The 19028-nt window shown below is 34.8% G+C and overlaps 2 protein-coding genes and 1 long non-coding RNA gene across 3 annotated transcripts in view; 1 reads left to right on the top strand and 2 right to left on the bottom strand.

Moving 5' to 3' along the window:
* The first annotated feature begins 4852 nt into the window (after positions 1-4852).
* The window catches only part of LOC128889488 (aminopeptidase N), a 79351-nt gene continuing 65175 nt past the window's right edge, over positions 4853-19028 (top strand). Inside the window, exon 1 of the mRNA XM_054147349.1 lies at positions 4853-4973. The gene's annotated coding sequence lies outside the window, so the exon portion shown is untranslated. The remainder of the gene's footprint in view (positions 4974-19028) is intronic.
* On the bottom strand, positions 4982-12089 carry LOC128894471 (uncharacterized). The gene is made up of 3 exons (XR_008461577.1): positions 11202-12089; positions 10939-11134; positions 4982-6765 (listed from the first exon to the last, which is right to left on the bottom strand). It is a non-coding gene; the product is annotated as an uncharacterized LOC128894471 (long non-coding RNA).
* LOC128891305 (organic cation transporter protein) lies at positions 16301-19025 on the bottom strand. Its single transcript, XM_054150748.1, has one exon. The coding sequence runs from the start codon at positions 18943-18945 to the stop codon at positions 17254-17256; it is 1692 nt and encodes a 563-aa protein (XP_054006723.1). The 5' UTR covers positions 18946-19025; the 3' UTR covers positions 16301-17253.

The following is a 19028-nucleotide window of genomic DNA, read 5'->3' as shown; positions in this document are numbered from 1 at the left end:
TATTATTATTATTATTATTATTATTATTATTATTATTATTATTATTATTATTTAGTTAAAAAACTTAATATCAGTCAATTATTAGATTAGAAATCAACAATAAGAAGTGAAATTACGATAATTACGTTGTAAAATTTTATGAATATGCAGATAACGTGCCATTTTTGCGACCACTAAAACCGGTGATGTTGGTGCGACCTTAAATAAATAAATTAAAAAAAAAAACTTAAAAAAAAAGAAATAAAAGTAGTACTGGCGTTCGTGCTTTTATACATAGCAAAATATGAATGCAATAAATGTTATGAATAATAATCTCTAATTTTTAACAATTATGGTACTGCTCATTCCTCTGGAGTAATGATGGATCCCATTCAATACTCTAGGCTGATTGGTTAGCAGGATTTTTTGATATGGTCGAGTCGAAAAAAATGCTTCGGGTGCAAACGGTTAAATAAATAATATTTCTCGCATTCGCTGTGTTAAGCGTAAAAATGCTCCCGTCCGCAAAGGGTTAAACAAATCGGCAATCTTAGAGTACGTTCGAACTGTTCCTTTCTTTCGGATTGCTCGGTTTATTCGAACCGCTCGCTTGATCGCTTTTCCGAACTTTCCGACAGCACTAGTAGCCACGTTAAAATGTAAAAATATTTTGTAAGAACTTTTATTCGTCGAAGTAATATATTTTTATATATATATATATATGTACAGTTACTAAAGTGAACGGTGTCATACACCAATGTAAATAGTTAGACAGGTAGATGCAGATGGCACGATTTGATTCGAAGAATGTAAAAAATCGATTTCAATTCTATTGAGATGTGCTAGTTTCATTTCAACTGTATGTTTAAGTGCAGTTTTTAGGAGAATCCATCGTTGTACCTGGGCTTTGTCGCATTTACCCTCTAATCGTCGTATTCACCCCATGGGAAGATTCTTTGATGTCTATTCGCCCTGTTCACTTGAGGGGTTGCTAATGAAACCACGGGAACGCGATACTTTCTGCTTCCCTCCAACGCATTCAAATAAATAGACAGGCAAAAGCATTTTTCAGCTTGAGTGTTGCCTTTGGATTTGTGCATCGGCATTTATTCATGCCACTTGTCTTTTAATTGTCTATTACTTCCTGATTGAAGAATAGAATCAATTTTGTATTAAACCTTTGTAATAAAGCATTCTAATGTTGCAGCATTTTATCATTTTTAACATTTTTGGCATTGAAGCATTTTAGGATTGAAGTAGTCCAGTATTAAAGCAATTTAAGATTGAAGCATGGTAGTATTAAAATGTTTTAGCACTGAAGCATTTTATCATTAAAGCATTGATGCATTTCAGCATTGATACATTTTACTATTGAAATACTCTAGTATTGAAGCATTTTAAAATTGAAAAATTGTAGTATTGAAGTATTTTAGTATTGAAGCATTTTAGGATTGAAGCACTCCAGTATTAAAGTAATTTAAGATTGAAGCATTTTAGGATTGAAGCACTCCAGTATTAAAACAATTTAAGATTGAAGTATAGTATTATTAAAGCGTTTTAGCACTTAAGCACTTTATCAGTAAAGTATTGATGCATTTCAGCATTGACACATTGTACTATTGAAACATTCTAGTATTGAAGCATTATAAAATTGAAAAATTGTAGTATTGAAGTATTTTAGTATTGAAGTATTCTAGTATTAAAGTAATTTAAGATTGAAGCATTTTATGATTGAAGCACTTCAGTATTAAAGCAATTTAAGATTGAAGTATAGTATTATTAAAGCGTTTTAGCACTCAAGCACTTTATCAGTAAAGTATTGATGCATTTCAGCATTGACACATTTTACTATTGAAACATTCTAGTATTGAAGCATTTTAAAATTGAAAAATTGTAGTATTGAAGTATTTGAAATATATGAAGTATTTTAATATTGAAGTATTCTAGTATTGAATCGTTTTAGTAGTGAAGCATTTTATAATTAAAATCCACGAATTATATGTATCATTCGTTTCTCCGTTTTCGTCAATGTAAATTGACTCTCAATCGAATGATTTTAATTTGAATATAATTCCTTTTGATTGCAATTTAGGAATTGCACGAGAGCAAAGATGAAAATTTTACATGCGCTGATATCGATCTGGAACAACTTCTTTAATAATGCCAGAGACGAGCATGTTCAGACGGTCGTTGCTTCAACGTAGTAGACAATTCGATGTTCAAGGGGATCATTAGAGGACTGTGCCAACTCCGTAACTTTAAAAAGTGTAGAGAGCGTCTGTAGAAAAGCCGGTAGGTTACAATGCTTATTATCCAAAGGTAAATTTTGATATTTGTTGAAAATCAGAGATGAATATGCAAAAATCGGGTTCTTGTATTTTTCACTTATATATGTTCATACATTATATCAAATAAGTACTGACAATTCTTAATTTAAAAAGTTGGAATAAAAACTATGAAAATAAACAGTGTGCTGTAAATTACAATAGTTCCCAACTGTTACATGGAATTTCGACGCCGTGTGTCAACTAGTTTGTCTACAGCTATTGGTTTTCTTTAATGAATAAAAATATCGAATGAAGAGTTTGTCCAAACACGATATAATTCGGACGATATTTGCTATGCATTTTTTTTCTTAGTTAGTGTTCTACAAGTAAATACATGTATATTGCGAATTACGTCGTGTTTGGTCTTATTTTAATAAGAAAAATGTCAGGATCAGAGTGGTAAAAGTTTAACAACAAAGAAGTTAATAATAAAATTGTTTCACCGTTGCATTAAATTGTCACACCTACATACTCTGGTGTTATCGTTCCGTCCTTTTCTTTATTCGCTGTCCCTCTCTATGTTCGAAGCTCGTCGGCAAACATCAGAGAATATACGATCATGTAAACACTGCTACGCGATCGAACTCTCCGACACCTCAAGGGGTATACTGCCCAGTGGTGGGGGATGGTTTCCGTGCATTTATGGTAGAGATATTTGTGCATTTATGGCGACTTTACTGTAACACGTTTTAGAAAACGCGTCCAAGTTCAAGGTGATCATGTTGAACATTTGCTGTAGCAGTTAGTACGCAAATAAGAAAATTAATGAAGTATTTGAAGAGTGTCTTGAAACAATTTATTTTCCATTGCAGTCAGCCTGTGTAACCTTGAATGCTCTTCAACTATAGGTCATTGTATTCGTCTTGAAACGCTCTATCAGAATGTGTATATGAAACTATATCATTCTATTAGGTAGACTGGAAAGTAACGTCGTTTCTTTTACATTAAATTCAAATGAATTTTTAATAAATTTCTATTTTTAATCAATTATGTAATCGCCTTCGTTATCAACAACCTTTTGCCATTTAGTGTGCTAATTTTCAACGACATATCGATAAAAATCAATGAGCTGAAGTATTTAAAATTTCACAAACGACATTACTTTCCAGTACACCTAATATTTAAAAGAACAGAGTCGACCTTCATATCTCCTTTACGCTTCCACCGATAAAAAAGTCATTTGGTGCCACATTACGTGTCTCTCGAAATCAAACAATTCTTATTCGACACTTTTTCTTCTATCGCTGAAAGTAAGCAAATTATTCATGTGGCCTGTTTTACATGCTTCACCCTGTACATTTTTGTCTACGATACACTAGCATTTATTTAAGAAAATTCATTGACTTATATAACGTCTCTGTACATTTATGAGTAACGGCTAATTTATTTTGACTAAGACTATATAGGTTTACCCAACACGGTCATTTTCACCTACCCCTAATTTCACATCAGGATTCTATAGAAACCGTTTACACTTTTTGTCAACCATTTATGCCGACTTCTATCCGTATAAAAAGGCAAGCATATAGGGTGTTCAAAAAAAAGCATTCAATATTTATATGGTGTATAGGGCACACTGTACTGAGTAAAAATGCTTTAGTAAACATAGGTCCAAAGGTCAACCGTTCCTGAGATATAAACATTTTTGTTTGCTAGTATCATGATTGACTTACATGCTTCCATCGCGTGCGATGTTTGTGTCAGTGTTTATAAATTGCGCTCTGAATATTTCCATTCAAATACAGACAATTTCGCCATTTTCATTTTTTCAATTTCGTGTACAGAAATGAGCGGTGGACACGTGGAAAATCTTCTATAAATATCGAAAACCTAGTAGTAAGTCAATCATGATACTAGCAAATAAAAATGTTTATATCTCAGAAACGGTTGACCTTTGGACCTATGTTTACTAAAGCTTTTTTACTCAGTACAGTGTGCCCTATACACCATATAAAGATTGAATGGTTTTTTTTTTGAACACCCTGTATATCCAAATTCATTTTCGTCTAAACCTCCCAATTAATTTTACTAAATCGACACTTATTAAAGAATGTATTATATTAGAACTTATTACCGAATCTTCACTTACATATTAAAGCATTACTTCAGTTATAGAAACTCGATAAGAAATCTTCGTAATCCTAGCATTAATATTCTCTAAATATGACCAGTCCTACTCAGCGAGAATATCCGAGTGCAAAGGGTTGAGATCGATCGAGACTTCGAAGACCGTGCGCGCTCATATAATATCGGAGAAACGATTCGAATAGTTCGCAATCTCGAATGTTTCCAATCTCTCGCAAGAGCCAGATTGAAATGGGCATCGGTACTGGCCCTGGTTGGGCAACGTGTAGTAATCGTCAGTATCGCAGGAATGTCTCTGTATCGACCTGGCCCTGTAATCAACTTAACCCGGTTTTCCCTACCGTAGAATTTTCCAACGGTGTTTCCGTCGCCGAGAAAAATCTTCGTCGGGCGATGGGGAGAGACCTGTGATATACATATATATAGTTGCGCGCGCTTGTGCAACGATTTTCTGCGCTTCAATCGGCGTGCGTGAGGCTCGAGGCTCGGGTTCAGTCAGCGAGGCGCGTTCGTGAACGGTACGCGTTCCCGTACGCGTTTTTCGTCTCGCGTACCGTGCTGCGGGCGTGTTCACCTCCACAGGTGAGTACACACTGTTCACGCATGTGCACGTACCAGATTCCGGGAAGCCCCGGCGCAACGCCGGAATGTCAGTGGCCGGTTCAAACTGGAAACTCTCGGCTACGTTAAATTACGAAGTAACTTTCATTACCTTGCCTCCTTGCGTACCACCGTTTACAGACTTTCCGCGCCCGCGCCGCACCGTGTGTCGCCTAATGGACGAAATACAAAAATTCGAAGTACTGGAAGTAACATCCTATATTTCAATCCTTGAAATATTAGTAGAGGAATGTAGTTTACAAAATTATAACTATTATTTAATACACCAGTTTATTGTTCTTAAAGCATAACATTTGAGAAAAAATCTATGTATTATATTCAAATACGTGCCATTGGTAGAATACTTATTTCATTTCAATTTTTCTAGGTTGACTTTGATATTGTAGTACAGTTAAAATAAATGCGTAATTTAAATGCAATAACGATACTTTGTCTTAATTTTTTATATAATAAGTTATCTATGTATAAATGGACTTCAAAAGAAAGTACCACAAAGTATCACTGTGATCTTTTGTATACCAATTTTGTGCATATGAAACTTTACATTAACGTTAAATTTATTGGCCGAAATGAAAAATCAGCCAAAATCTGGATGAATTAAATCACTACGGATGCAGGTTCTGGCAATGACTCTAACACTCATCTTTCCTTTTCATGTTTAAAAAACTATGTAATAGATAATGAATTACTAATACCATGTTTGTACCTGTTTTATTGTAAAAACTTTGGTCTCGAATATTTTCGTTTCCATTTGCTACTTTGGTGTAAATAATGCAATAAATAATACACAACTATTTATTTGAAAAATACATGCCGTATGGATATTTATATATTGTGTAACTTACACTCTTTATGTATCCCAGCATTTAAAGTAATTGTGTATATAACACCGTAATGCTTCAAGAACTACTTTGTTTCTCAATTTTCGTCAGTAAGTCTAGCTGAATCTTTCTTATTTTTTTGCGATATGAAAATTGTTTATAGCTTGATTTCAATATTTCTGGAGTGAAAATACCATTGACAACAATTTTGTTTCTAACTTCATGTTCTTACGAGTTTTTTTTTAAGCTCATTATTTTCTTTTACCAAGAAAATATTGTTTCTATTACAACTTGGCGCAGATGATTTTTTAGTAATCTCAAATATTAAAATATGCAAATTTTTAAAAATGTTGAAATGATATGTCAACTTGATGTTTACGTTATAAAGTTTCTAAAGTGCTGAAAGTGATATCGATCGACAGCAATGCAATTTCAACGGACAATTACGGGTTGCAATGCTCTTTGAACTGTTTCTGATGGGATAACTGCATAAGCTTGAATTATACGACTTAGCATATTCTCTGAAGTGTCAGGTTGTTGTTCGTAAATATATTCTTCTAATCGTCTCTGTACAATGCAGAGTTTCGTATTAATTAAACGACATCATTACACATCTGTGTGTTGATATGATCTTTTGTAGTATGCTAGTTTAGTGCTGTACTTTATTTTCGTATTCCGACATTACGTGACTGTAATTTAACATGAAAGTAGAGATTCTAGACTAACATGAGTATGTCGCAGATACGACTAGCAAGTAAAATTAAAACGTATTGACCTCAGCTTACATAAAGAGTCATTCTTTCATTACCTTAATTGTCACATGTTTTGCAGAGGATTAAATGATATTACATTGCAACGACATCTAACTTGCATTCAAGCGAATGGTTTTTCAAAACATCGGCGGATTACGTATTACCGAGAAACATATAACACTGAAAATGAAGAATTTGTTTTAATTTCTTTTTAATTGAGGAAGTCAGAGTTAGAGAAAGTTTTGAAGATAAAATTAAATATCAATTTAGTGTTGTAGTATAACTATTATAATATTTAGGAAAACTAAGTGGTTGCAGCAAATGTTATTTTAACTTGTAAAAGCCAAAAAATACCTATACTGATATGAACATGTACAATAATTATAGATTTTTTTAAATATAATACAAGTTAATATGAAATTTGTACTTTAAAAATCGGGAATTACTTAAACTGTTTGAACCAGGAAGTGTCTGATCGATATGAAATTAATATTTAATAAATTAAATGTTTAAAGACAAATACAGATGAGTTGAGTCTTTTATTCTGAAACGCGCAACATGAAATGTATATTTTGACGCTTCTAATGAGATCCTTTTCCAGGAACTGTGTTCGGTTAACATGTTTCTCTTGGAGCTTTAAATAAAAAACAAAAAAGGTTGAGAATAGAATGAGAATAAAAAACAAAGTAACGTTGAGAAAGATAATATAAATATATACGAGATATTTCAAATCATAGTGGTGATGAATAACAATATCAAGTATCAAACTTCAAAAATTGGAACTCTTAATTAACAATAGAATTTAATTAAATGTAGGTATAACAAGGCAAGTATTTAGTGTTCGAAACACTTCTGACTTCTATGTAAAATACTGCCGTCGGTTACACTATATTTACAATGTTATAAAAGTATATAAAATTATACGGACCACTTACGCGATAGAATACAAAATGTTCGTGTGTAAATTCTAAAAAAAAATACCTCTTTTTTCTGTTTTTCGTGTTTCGTTCGACAAGTCTTCGAAGTGAAAATTGTGTGAAAACATAAGATGGATTACCTGGCAATAGGCTATTCTTGAAACTTTATGATTGGAGAATGTTGGAACACCGCAATGAAACGACAAACTTTTTCTGTTCTGTTATCTTTCGAGAAGTGTAGGACGATCGTCCTGAACCTGATTTCAGGATTGTACATAAGGGAGTCGTGCTGAAATTGCTTTCATGCGATTAAGGTCACACATGTACCAGCGGTATCCCTTTTTTCTCGTTTAAACTTCCATCTTAACCGAGCTTAGCTCACACGTAACACTGAACTTGCTTTTACCGATTATGCCAAAATTACTAGACTCTTGAGTAAATAAATAAAACGAAATAAGGAAGAAACGTAGTCTGTACAAGTATTATTATTTATAATAATAATGTTGGATTAGGAAACAATACGATAGAGCTATATTTTACAAAAGGGACCGTGCATATACACCCTATGTCCGAAAACTAATCGGAATGGCTCTAGTTTAATAAATGTAGCGGCATAACAAAATGTTCAGAGTTAGTAAAGATGAAAAGGTAAAGAATGAATGAATAAACAAGGCTTAGTGTATGTTAGAGACAGGAAAACATAAAGTACAATGTAGTAATAATATTATAGCTAAGTGTATATAACAAACTATAGACTAAGAAACTCTGTATAAATTTTGTACCACATTGAGGTGTAACATAGACCTCTAGTAGTCCATAACACCTTAATAAAGAAAGAAAGAAAAGAAAGAAATGTAGTGGGGCCATCCATTAATGGCTGATTATTTTATGACTTGTTGTCAATTTTGATTAACCTTTAAAAGTTTCGTGCATTTCGTTCACCAGAAGCCAAGATACATACATTTAAGTGACACTAGTTGATATACGTTCGTCGAGAAATGAATAAAGAGCATCGAATCAACATTAAGTTCTGTGTTAAAAACGGTAAAAGTGATAATTGTTTATCAAAGACACAAGTTTTTAAGTGGCATCGACGATTTAGAGAAGGCAGAGAGGATATGGATGATGATAAACGTTTAAACCGGTCAATTGAAATGATATCTGAAGAAAGTCAATCAAAAAAGTACGTAATTTCGTGAAAATTTCAAAAAATTCTTCAGTGAGTGTTAATGCTGAGTATTATCTTAGCATATTGAAGCGTTTGGTAGGCCGTATTCGTCGTGTCTTCGTCGAGAACCTGGCAGTTGGCAATTACTGCACGACAATGCATCTTTTTTTGAACAAAAAACCAAGTTTTTTTGCTTCAACATCCTCCATATTCTCCCGGTTTGGCTCCCTACGATTATTTTTTATTCCCCAAGTTGCATTTGGCGATGAAAGGAAACCGCTTTGCATCAATTAAAGATATTCAACAAACAACGACGAGCAATATCAACATCATTCCAATTACGGACATAAAAAAGTCATTTGATGTACTTTTTGAACGTGAAAATCGTTGCATTTCGACTGCGGGAGAATATTGTGAATAAACAAAATGATTATGTCAAGATTTTCTAATTAGTACTGTTATTTTTAAAGCCATTCCGGTTAGTTATGGGACAGAGGGTATATTCAGAACAAAAAATAAAGAAAGTCTAGAACATCAAGTGGACCGTTTTTTCCACTCATTAATTGATAATATAAAGTAAATGTGAAAACAGCATTTTACTTAAGCAAACTAATTGTCATTGAATCATTCAGCGTACAGTGGATATACATATGCAGTAGCGTCATATGGTATTCTAATTTGGCAGTGCAAACTACATTTCTACACATAAGCTGTTATCATCACACAATGACGTTATGGTCATTCTGCTAATGGGATAGTAAACAGATGGTACCGGACACTTTGTTATCTCATATCGAGTACGATGCGCGTGCAGGAGAATTCATTGCGGAAATCGCATAACACTATTGTAGTAATTGTTTATGATTCAAATTAATCCGTTCGTTTAAATTAGAAACTTGAATTAACAATTTATGATTTGCACTTTCTTGAACCATGGATTAGTTGGGAAATAAATTTTCAAATTATGCTTTCCTAGACCAATTTAGTCCATAATTTTGTTAGAGTATTTACTGTTTACGTATTGAGCGTTTGCAATAACCACGCGCTTCTTAAGGGAGGAAATAGGTTTAGGACTACATTCTTTTAGTGGTACGTATGCATTTTTTTCTCAAGAAAGGAATATATATATATATATAATTTATCGAAACTTTGGGAACACTTTATACATATATTCAAATAAATATTGTAATTCTTTTGAAGTATTTCCTCAGAAAATATGGAAGATATCAGCTGCCACCAATCGGAAGTCACCATAAGACGTAACTATTTCAAATTTACTTCAGGGGCATGTCTTTCTCCTGTATGAACCTAACCTCCCCTCTAAGAATTTGCTAATTGAATTTTTAGAGGTGTTTAAACAAAAGAGCATCATTTCTTGTCACTTTTCATAAATTCTTTTGTAATGAAAAAATACTTTAAACAACGACATTACTCCAAATTTAGATTCATACAGAGCCTAATTATATAAAGAAACTATACATTTTTTAAATGATTGATTATGAAGCTTTTGAGCTAGAATGTACACAAATTGAAAAAAAGTCAAGGAAAACGCGTTTGGAAAAAGAAAATACGAAAATGAGAAAGATTGTTCCGGATAGAACACGTGTATCGGCAGAATTTAGGCTCCTTTGCAATCGTGTACCGTTAGGTCGTCAATATTTTAAGGTGATAAGGTGATAAGGTGAAAGGTGACAATAGTTTACGGCATGCTAGCGAAGCGAGGCTGTTTCGAGTCGATGGCTGATATTGCCGGCAATATCCATCTAGGGGTGACCGTTTACGGGGTCTTTAGAATTTCGCGTAGTCCCGAGCCTCAGCGGTCGAGCATGCCGTGGACTTGAAAAAAGCCATGAGTGGCCTGGGGCTTTCCGCGAGACACCGAGCGACCATCTACCCTTGCTCCGCGATACCGTTAGCGGGGGCACGGCGACTGGGGTGCGCGTAAGAGCAGGGGCGCCCTGATTGAGCCTTGGTCCCAAAACCAGGGCTAATGAGCGCGCCTCTTGGACTTGACGGGGGTGGCATCTAGGGTGAGGAGTGGTGGTCCGAGGTATTTTGGATTGTAACCCGGTGAAGCGGAACCAGATTTCGATTTGTCAAACTCGAAGACGCACGGGCGATCAGAGAGAACATCAATCGTTGTACACCTTGGTACTTTAAAATAAATTCGTATTTTTCCCTGTGTCAAAGGAGAGTTTTATATCGTGTCCACTTTACTTCCCGAATAAAGATCAAGTCAGTAATGAATTGATTTAAACTAATACTTACTGGTTAATCAACGATTCCAGCACCATATAGTAATCCTTTCTCTTCTTCATATCCTTCTTTTTGAGCTTGGAACTTTTCTTTTCGGGCTCTTTGAGCCTAAACCTATTTGCCCCCTTAAACATGGAGAAATTAATTTGCATACAGCCAGCGTAGACGATATGAAAACGTAAGACTCGCTGTTAAGGAAAATGTACTCCTATTCGAAGAAAACGACATATCAAAAAATTGGTACAGCAATCATTAATGATATAGTACGTAATCACCTGTAACCTTGACCTTGGTAAACGATACCCTGGTAAACGATGTTGTAGAGCACTTGTTTCAAACTAATATCTCATTAGTTTTCATTTTATAAAACTCCAAAAGTGTTCTCATTAACACTCCAGCGTTAGGCATTTTATAATTTTTTTTTTTCAATTGTTTCATTTCACGTCGCATCTACTCTTTGGTCATTAGTTTGGTTCATCATTTAGAGCTCATATTATTATACATATCTGAACATATTTTAATGTCAGCTACGCAATACAATAGAGAAGAAACCCGTGCATTTTTAAGCAAAAAACATTAATGACAATGATATTTTTTTTCAAAATATAAAACGCTGGAGAAAAAATATATTGCAGCATATAGGCTCCTCCATATTATTCAAATTGCATGTTAAATATTATTTGTATTGTTACAATTGGAAGCGATATTCAGATAGCCTGAATTAACTAGGAGAATCTGTGTGTAGTTTGAAATATGACCAAGTACTGTGTATTTTACCTTAATACCGAAAACTGAAAGCAAACACAGTGTTTTGGTATTATATATGCACCAGTGACTCGCTGTTGCGCAACAGGAGTTTTCGTATTTGACGTCGCTATATTGTTAAACAGTTTTTCGTGTACCACAAATACGAGATAATATTAGTATCGCGTAACAATTTAGCTCGTAACGTGCGGGCTAAAATGGTGTTGCAAGTATGTACTATGTAGCAATTGTATAATTGTTCAACTGTCCCCAATGCAGTACTGCGATTAACATTCACATATAGCTGAACGACTCTAGTCCGTTACAATTTTTTTACTGGCCAGCGAAGAAAGTTTTTATGAAGTGTTGAATTATTTGTGCACGATGTTAGCAGGGAACCCTGTATCCGTAATATAGTATTTCATTCTTTCAAAACTAGTAAATAATTATTCGTAAACAATCTTCTAATTATACGTACAAATTAAAGGATACTAATTAGTTCGTCTTACACAAAGTATTATATATTTTATGTTTCGATTTTTTGCCTTAAAAATATCTTTAGGATAAACTGAATTAATGTATGAAAAGTAAAACGATATATTTCAAATAAAAGTCGTGATAGCAGACATAAAACGTATTCAATATTTAATAATTATGACGATGTTAATTTTTATACAAAAAGCTATTATCTATTGACTTTTCTTCTTTTCATACTCCATCTGAAATTCTATAAGATATAAGAGTATAAGACATTTTTACTATTTCTTTTGGGCTGACTAATTCGTGGCGTTGAAATTCTTTTTCTATAGAAATAGAAAATATTAAGTTATTTTTTTTCAAATTCTTTATCACATGCTTTCTGATGGATGGTATTTGTTAAAAGGGTTTTAAATATATAGTTTATAATATATTATTAATTTTTTCAGATGTCTAAATTATCCTTTTTCGAGTTCGGGGTGACGTTTACTTTGCCTTCCGTATTAATCTATTCTGTATTAAGGAAAGCGAGTCTTCTTTATTAAAAGAAACGTTGATGGTTCATGTTTATTACAATTTGAGAAACGCTGAGGTGAAACAATTTATGAATCGTGATAACTCTTAGAAAAATATCGTTTTAATTTTTAAAATAATTAAAATACGTACATAAAATGAATGTAAAATATCCTATAATGAAACTATTTTTAGAAGAACGTAAACATGTAGAATAAAACTGCACATGTTATATTTTTATAAGTTACATAAACATAGTAAAAAATGATATCAGTTGTACCCGAAGTCAGGTAAAATTATCATATACATAACAAATTTCAAATAATTAGAAAAGGTAAACAGTGTATATTATTCGATCCATTATTTCTTCAATGAAAATTGAATTCAGAATAATACAATCAAAATGTCAGGTGTCAATTTTTCTCTACATTTTTTCTTACTTTTACTATATCATTTATTTCATATGTTTGTTATTAGACTGCGCTAGTAATAGTTTAAACGTGGACTTTATGCATTTATAGCGTGTGGTAATATCTGAAAATCATATACAAAATGTATGCAGAACGTGTTTTATAAAACAATTATTAATACAAAGTGCAATGGGTAACAAATGGTTTTGTTCGACTCGGATGAAATGTTGTTCAGTTGCTCTTTATGTTCCAACAGAAAGTATAAGCTACTCAAATTTCGAAAATATTAATAATAAATATAATTATTATTATAAATTAATTTGATGCCAGTCTTAAAACTACCATGACACTCTCGAAACCAAAACCACTTTCTGATGCTAGATAGCATCACCAAATTCTGAATACCGAGATTGTAGATGCCTATTTACATTAAAAATTCGCGTGTTTGTGATTTTTCTACAAATTCTACGATTTTTGTTTAATTCAGATAAAATTTTGATCAGCTGCTCTTTATGTTTCAACAGAAGTAACTTAATAGGCTACTTAAATTTTGGATATAATAGCTATAAAATAGGTTACAAGACTTTAAACGAGAGACGGGTCCTCTATCAAACGACAAATGTACTATAAATCATACGTGTTAAATAAATTTCAAATCTAAATATTTAACTTATACATGTGTTTTGTTTCGGTTATAACAAAGTAAATACCTACTTAAAATTAGAAATCGTTAATTTATCTAAGAAAATGAACAGAAGACTGCGATGTAATATAATGTTACTCAAAACGTAGTTTTACTTAAGTCAATTCTAAATAAAGATTATAATATAAATAAGTAGAATTACAAAAATGTGTCCAAACTTTTGCTATTTGCTTTGATAGTACATAATGTACTAATTTGACGTAATAGTAATTAATATTTCATTTTATATATGTGTATACGTTCTGTATATGTTTACTATCTGTTTCTCATGCCTGTTAAGCATATAAAATATACAGGATGTCCCAGAACTCCCGCAAGAACCGGAAATGGGAGGTAGTTGACAAGATTCTAAACAACAATTTCCTTTGCAAAAATGTCGGTGAGGGCTTCATTTTTGAATTATTAACGAAAAACACCGACCAATCACAGTGCTAGCTACGCCGCGCAGTTTTTCGTTAATAATTAAAAAGTGAAGCCTCCACCGACATTTTTGCAAAGGAAATTGTTCAGAATTGTGTCAGCTCCATTTCTGGTTCTTAAAGGAGTTCTGGGACACCCTGTATGCATAAAATCCGCAGTCCAGTAATAATAAATATTTAAATTGGCTAACTCTCTCCTAATAATTCGAATACAATGTTACGTATTATTCATTTATCTCCGTTTCAGGTACTTACCATTCGTTATATCTTTTAATATTATTCAATGGCTTACACGTAATTGATAACGTTATTTGAAAATTATGAAACGAATACTTCACTTACAAACGATGGAACGGCAGAGAGAAGCGAGGATTCTTGGTTCGAGAACTCTCACTACCTATGCCCCTGATTACATTACAGAAACGATTGCTATTTTCAACATGCAGCTTTCACTGTACAATTTACGTTCTTTTCGTATATATTACGCTGTCTGAATTGTATAACTTAATATCTAGTCGATACGTATGGTATAAAAATAGGTAATATCTCCTATCTACGTCATTGCATTGGATGAACAACACAGCTTAATCATCTTAATTATTTTAGCCACTACTGAACCTATTCAAATTATTATTTTCTTTGGTTATACTTCAAATAAGCATGTAAGGTTAATTACAATATAGCTCTTGTAAGTGTTCAAGTTCAGCCTCGTATTTAAAATGGAACGACTAGTTTCTGTGTGAGAATTAATTAGTTATTAATTCATAATTAACTAGCAAAAATTTGACTTGGATTGTCCACGAATGATCTTCTATAATAGATCCTCAAGTTCGTTCTGCTCCGAGCTGGATATTTTCAAAGACACACAACTTCTGAAGTAGCGCTGATAAGAAACGCACGTAATATATCAATTCAAAGATTACCATTTTATACTCGAATATCTCGGAAGCTATTATAGCTTTAAAGAAAACATATTTGATTACTTTTATTCTGAGAATTTTGTACCTTATCGAATGTAGCCGTTTGGGTTAAAAGAATTCAAATTGACGTTATGAATTTTGAAACAAAAAATCATCTCGCAAGAAATATACATACATATACATACATATAGTCTATATGTACGCTTCAAATGGAAATTTAGAAAATGAATAACTTGAATTAGTAATAATATAAAAAATATTTAAAGTGATCAAGTTGTCATTGTATTAATACAAAGAAAACTCAATTGCCATGACTCGATTGGAGATTTTTGTTTCTTATTCAAACTAGGCAACAATTGATTGAATACCATATGATACTTATACAATGTAGACTACTAATAATAATAACAATAATAATCTAATAATAGGATTAATTATGGATTTAACAACTGAACGATACTTCTGTATGATAAAATGAATTGATTCCATCTTCGCACATACAATATTTTATTGCACTCTGTTCTTCGTGCACTTTTATGCAACAAAGACAGTTGTTCTTGTATATCGAAATGCTGTTCTCTTCGTCTAACGAAGTTCCTTTAACACTAAAGCCATCAAGCCAGTCAATTTGACCCATACAGTGGATGTAAAATGTATTCTTACACCGATCAATTTTCGCAAAAAAACTTTTGTGTGAAATTGTGATTTATTAACATCTTTTTTTATAATCAATGATATTCTACATATTCTCGGAAATCTCTAGAATAGATATATGTATATAGTTCAAACAACAATTACTCGTTTATATAATTTGCGGAATTAACAAGAAAATACGAAAAATCAATAGAAATATAGAAGCAATAATTATTCGTATGGTTCTTATGACGAATCATTTACAGTAGAGTTTGTAACATAAACACATTAGTTTATTACTTCGTATGAATTAGAAAACATCACATTTCCAGTAAAGAAGTTTTAAAAAATGCTCTTATAAAAAATGCTCAGAGGAATGGAAGAAGATCCCACCCCGAATAACATCGACATTTATGATAGTTAATTTAATGGCTAGAAGGGTTGTAGGAATTATAAAATCAAAAGGAAATCCCACGAAGTATTAATTATTTATAAATTAACGTAATTTTCCTTTTTTTTTCTATGAAGTTTTAAAAATTTAGCAATTATACGAATAGTTTTATTCTATATCTATTCTAGAGATTTTCATGAATACATAGAATATCATTGCTTATAAAAAAGAAGTTAATAAATTACAAGTTCACATAGTTTTGTTGAAAATTGATCGGTGTAAGAATACTTTCTACATCCACTGTATATTCTGAACATTTTGAACAATGACTAAATTATTGATAATGCATTTGTCACAGAGACAATTATTCAATCTCAACGCCCCGTCCTTATCACTAACCATTTCAAAGTTAGTTTACATGTTTTTGTCGATTCATAGTTCAATTGACCACGGTCTCTCCTACTGAACTATTCATAAATTTCCTTTGACATTTTATTCCAATAGTACTGATAATGAAGTTATGACTTGTTACACTTACTGGCTCTACCCTGTATACTCACGAATTGATTTGCTTGTTCCATATCTACTTTATAAAATATTGCAGAAATCATAATAGTCGGTAGCTCTAGGTTTAACTTATACGTAGAAACGGTAAGATGCAACTCATATTCTTAGTCGAAAACGTCTCTAACTTAGCCACTATCACTCTGTTCAAGAGGGTAATATTCATTTCGAAACACTTCTTATCTAGCTCTTAACTAGAACGTTTATCCACGCAACAAGTCGTTCAGAGTTTAACAGCGACTCGTAACACACGCGAAGCAACGAGACGCGATCCAAGGCTTTTCAAATTATGGCCGGTAAACGCAAGTACATTTACGCTTAACGTGTATGCAAACAACGGCGCCAGCGCGTTGGAACGGTAGTCCTATTCTCCAATCGTCGTCGAGAACTCGAGAAACCATAAACAAACACAAGTGCTTGTAACCATACGCTTCTGCAATGCCGAGTTACAAAACAGTACCGCAACAAATTCAGTCTGTCGTTCGATGCTCGTACATCACTCCGGCAACAAAGCGTCGCCATTCGTCGAACTTGAACATCAAGAGGAAGTTCGTTACGCGGTCTCTCCGCTCTGATTCAATCTCTCCTTTTCCTCCTTGTCGCCCAGCTGGCTCATCGTGACTTCGTAAGTGGTGCTGTCTTTTCTGCTGGATCCCAAGCACGTGGTGAAGCACGTGTCGTCCTTGCCAAAGTTCTCACCGTCCTCGATGGTCTCGGGCATGGGCTGGTTCACCGTTTCGGGCAAGTACAACGACAGCAGACCGGACACCAGAGCGACGAAACCGAACAGTATCGCCGGCACTTTGGGATTCAAGGAATCCAACAGCATGATCATGGGAGTTAGAGCACCGCTGAGACGCGCGCACATCGAGCCTATTCCCAGAGCGGTGTTCCTGACCACTGTTGGGAACAGTTCCGCGGTGTAATTGTAAATGACCGCGAAGGAGCCAGCGATGCAGGCCTTCCCGAAGAGGACGATGACCACGATAGCGGTGGCAGCCATGTCGGACCCAGTTGGAATACTGGACGCGATTATGCAGCACACGCCGCCGATCAACATGAAGGTGCTGACCATACACCTTCTTCCGGTGCGGTCCATCAGAAAGAACATCAGAATGTACGACGGCAGTTCGACCAATCCGCTCAGGAACATCATTAAGTATGGGTTACCCACCAGGTTGCCCACGTTCAGCGACAGCCCGTAATAAACTAGAGAGTTGGCGAACCAATTCAGACACACGTTCAACGTTTTCTTCCTGAGATTCGGCGTCTTGAAGAGGTCCAGGGCCCCGTACGATCGGTCTTCCTTGTCCGCGCTCTGCACCTTCGCCTCGCTAACCATTTTCGCAGCGTCTATGTCCACGTTGTTACCGTTCATGTTCAGGCCCCTGCGCACGATCACTAAGGCTTCGCTGACTCGACCTTGGGCCCAAAGCCACCTAGGCGACTCGTCCATGAGCCACCAGTGACCGACGAGAAGGGCGCTGTGAAGCCCGTAGGCGATCTGCAGCCACACTCGGTCCTTGATCACGGCTCCCCACACGGCAACCAGCATAAAACCAACGGCGAAAGCTAGTTGGAACATCACTCCGCAGACGGTCCTCTTTGACGGTCCCACCAGCTCCATCGTGAGGACGAATCCTGTTATATAGGCACCTGCTGAACCGAATATGCCGTATAGGAATCGCAGAACGAGGAAGACGTAGTAGTTGTTAACCAAGGCCACGGACACTCCAAGGATCAGCTGCGCCACGGAGGACACGTAGAATATTATCTTTCGTCCGTACTTGTCCGCCAAGCTACCCAACGTTACAGCACCGATGAACACTCCGAACATGTAGGTGGACTGGGCTACCGAGCCCATCCATCGCTGCGAGCAGACAAAGTTCCATTCCATTCCACGCGACGATTTGAAGTACTGGGTGTCGTAGGTCCACGATTCGCAGTTTTGAATTGTATTATTGGCGTCTAGGTAGCGGCAGGAGTCGATGGCTCGAGGAAGACCCTCTAGTAGCGCGGATGAATTCCACGTGGAGGACGTCATGTTGAACGAGTCTATCATAGACGTGGATTCGGGGATGTTGCACTTATGTGGCGGCACAGCGGCGACCGTCAGCAGTGTTAGCATGTGGAGACCTGCTGTCAAGGCACCGATTATGTGCAGAGAGAATTGCCAGCACTGGTATTTACCGAACTCGCCCAAGTGAGCCATTAGCTCTTCGAGGTTTCTGTCCACGCTCGCCATGGTCACTTCGGTTCTAATTGATACACTACTGGAAACACTTGCCCTTGGAGCGATACGATACGATTTTACGTTGTTTATTTCGA

The sequence above is a fragment of the Hylaeus anthracinus genome, unplaced genomic scaffold, assembly GCF_026225885.1.
Source record: "Hylaeus anthracinus isolate JK02 unplaced genomic scaffold, UHH_iyHylAnth1.0_haploid 0, whole genome shotgun sequence".
NCBI classification, from domain to species: Eukaryota; Metazoa; Arthropoda; class Insecta; order Hymenoptera; family Colletidae; genus Hylaeus; species Hylaeus anthracinus.
Note: the sequence above shows the minus strand (reverse complement) of the source record. Positions and strands in the feature narration are given on the sequence as shown.

Bases quoted from the DNA above. Each gene is read 5' to 3' on its own strand.
- LOC128891305 (XM_054150748.1), bottom strand. From the start codon at position 18,945: ATGGCGAGCGTGGACAGAAACCTCGAAGAGCTAATGGCTCACTTGGGC.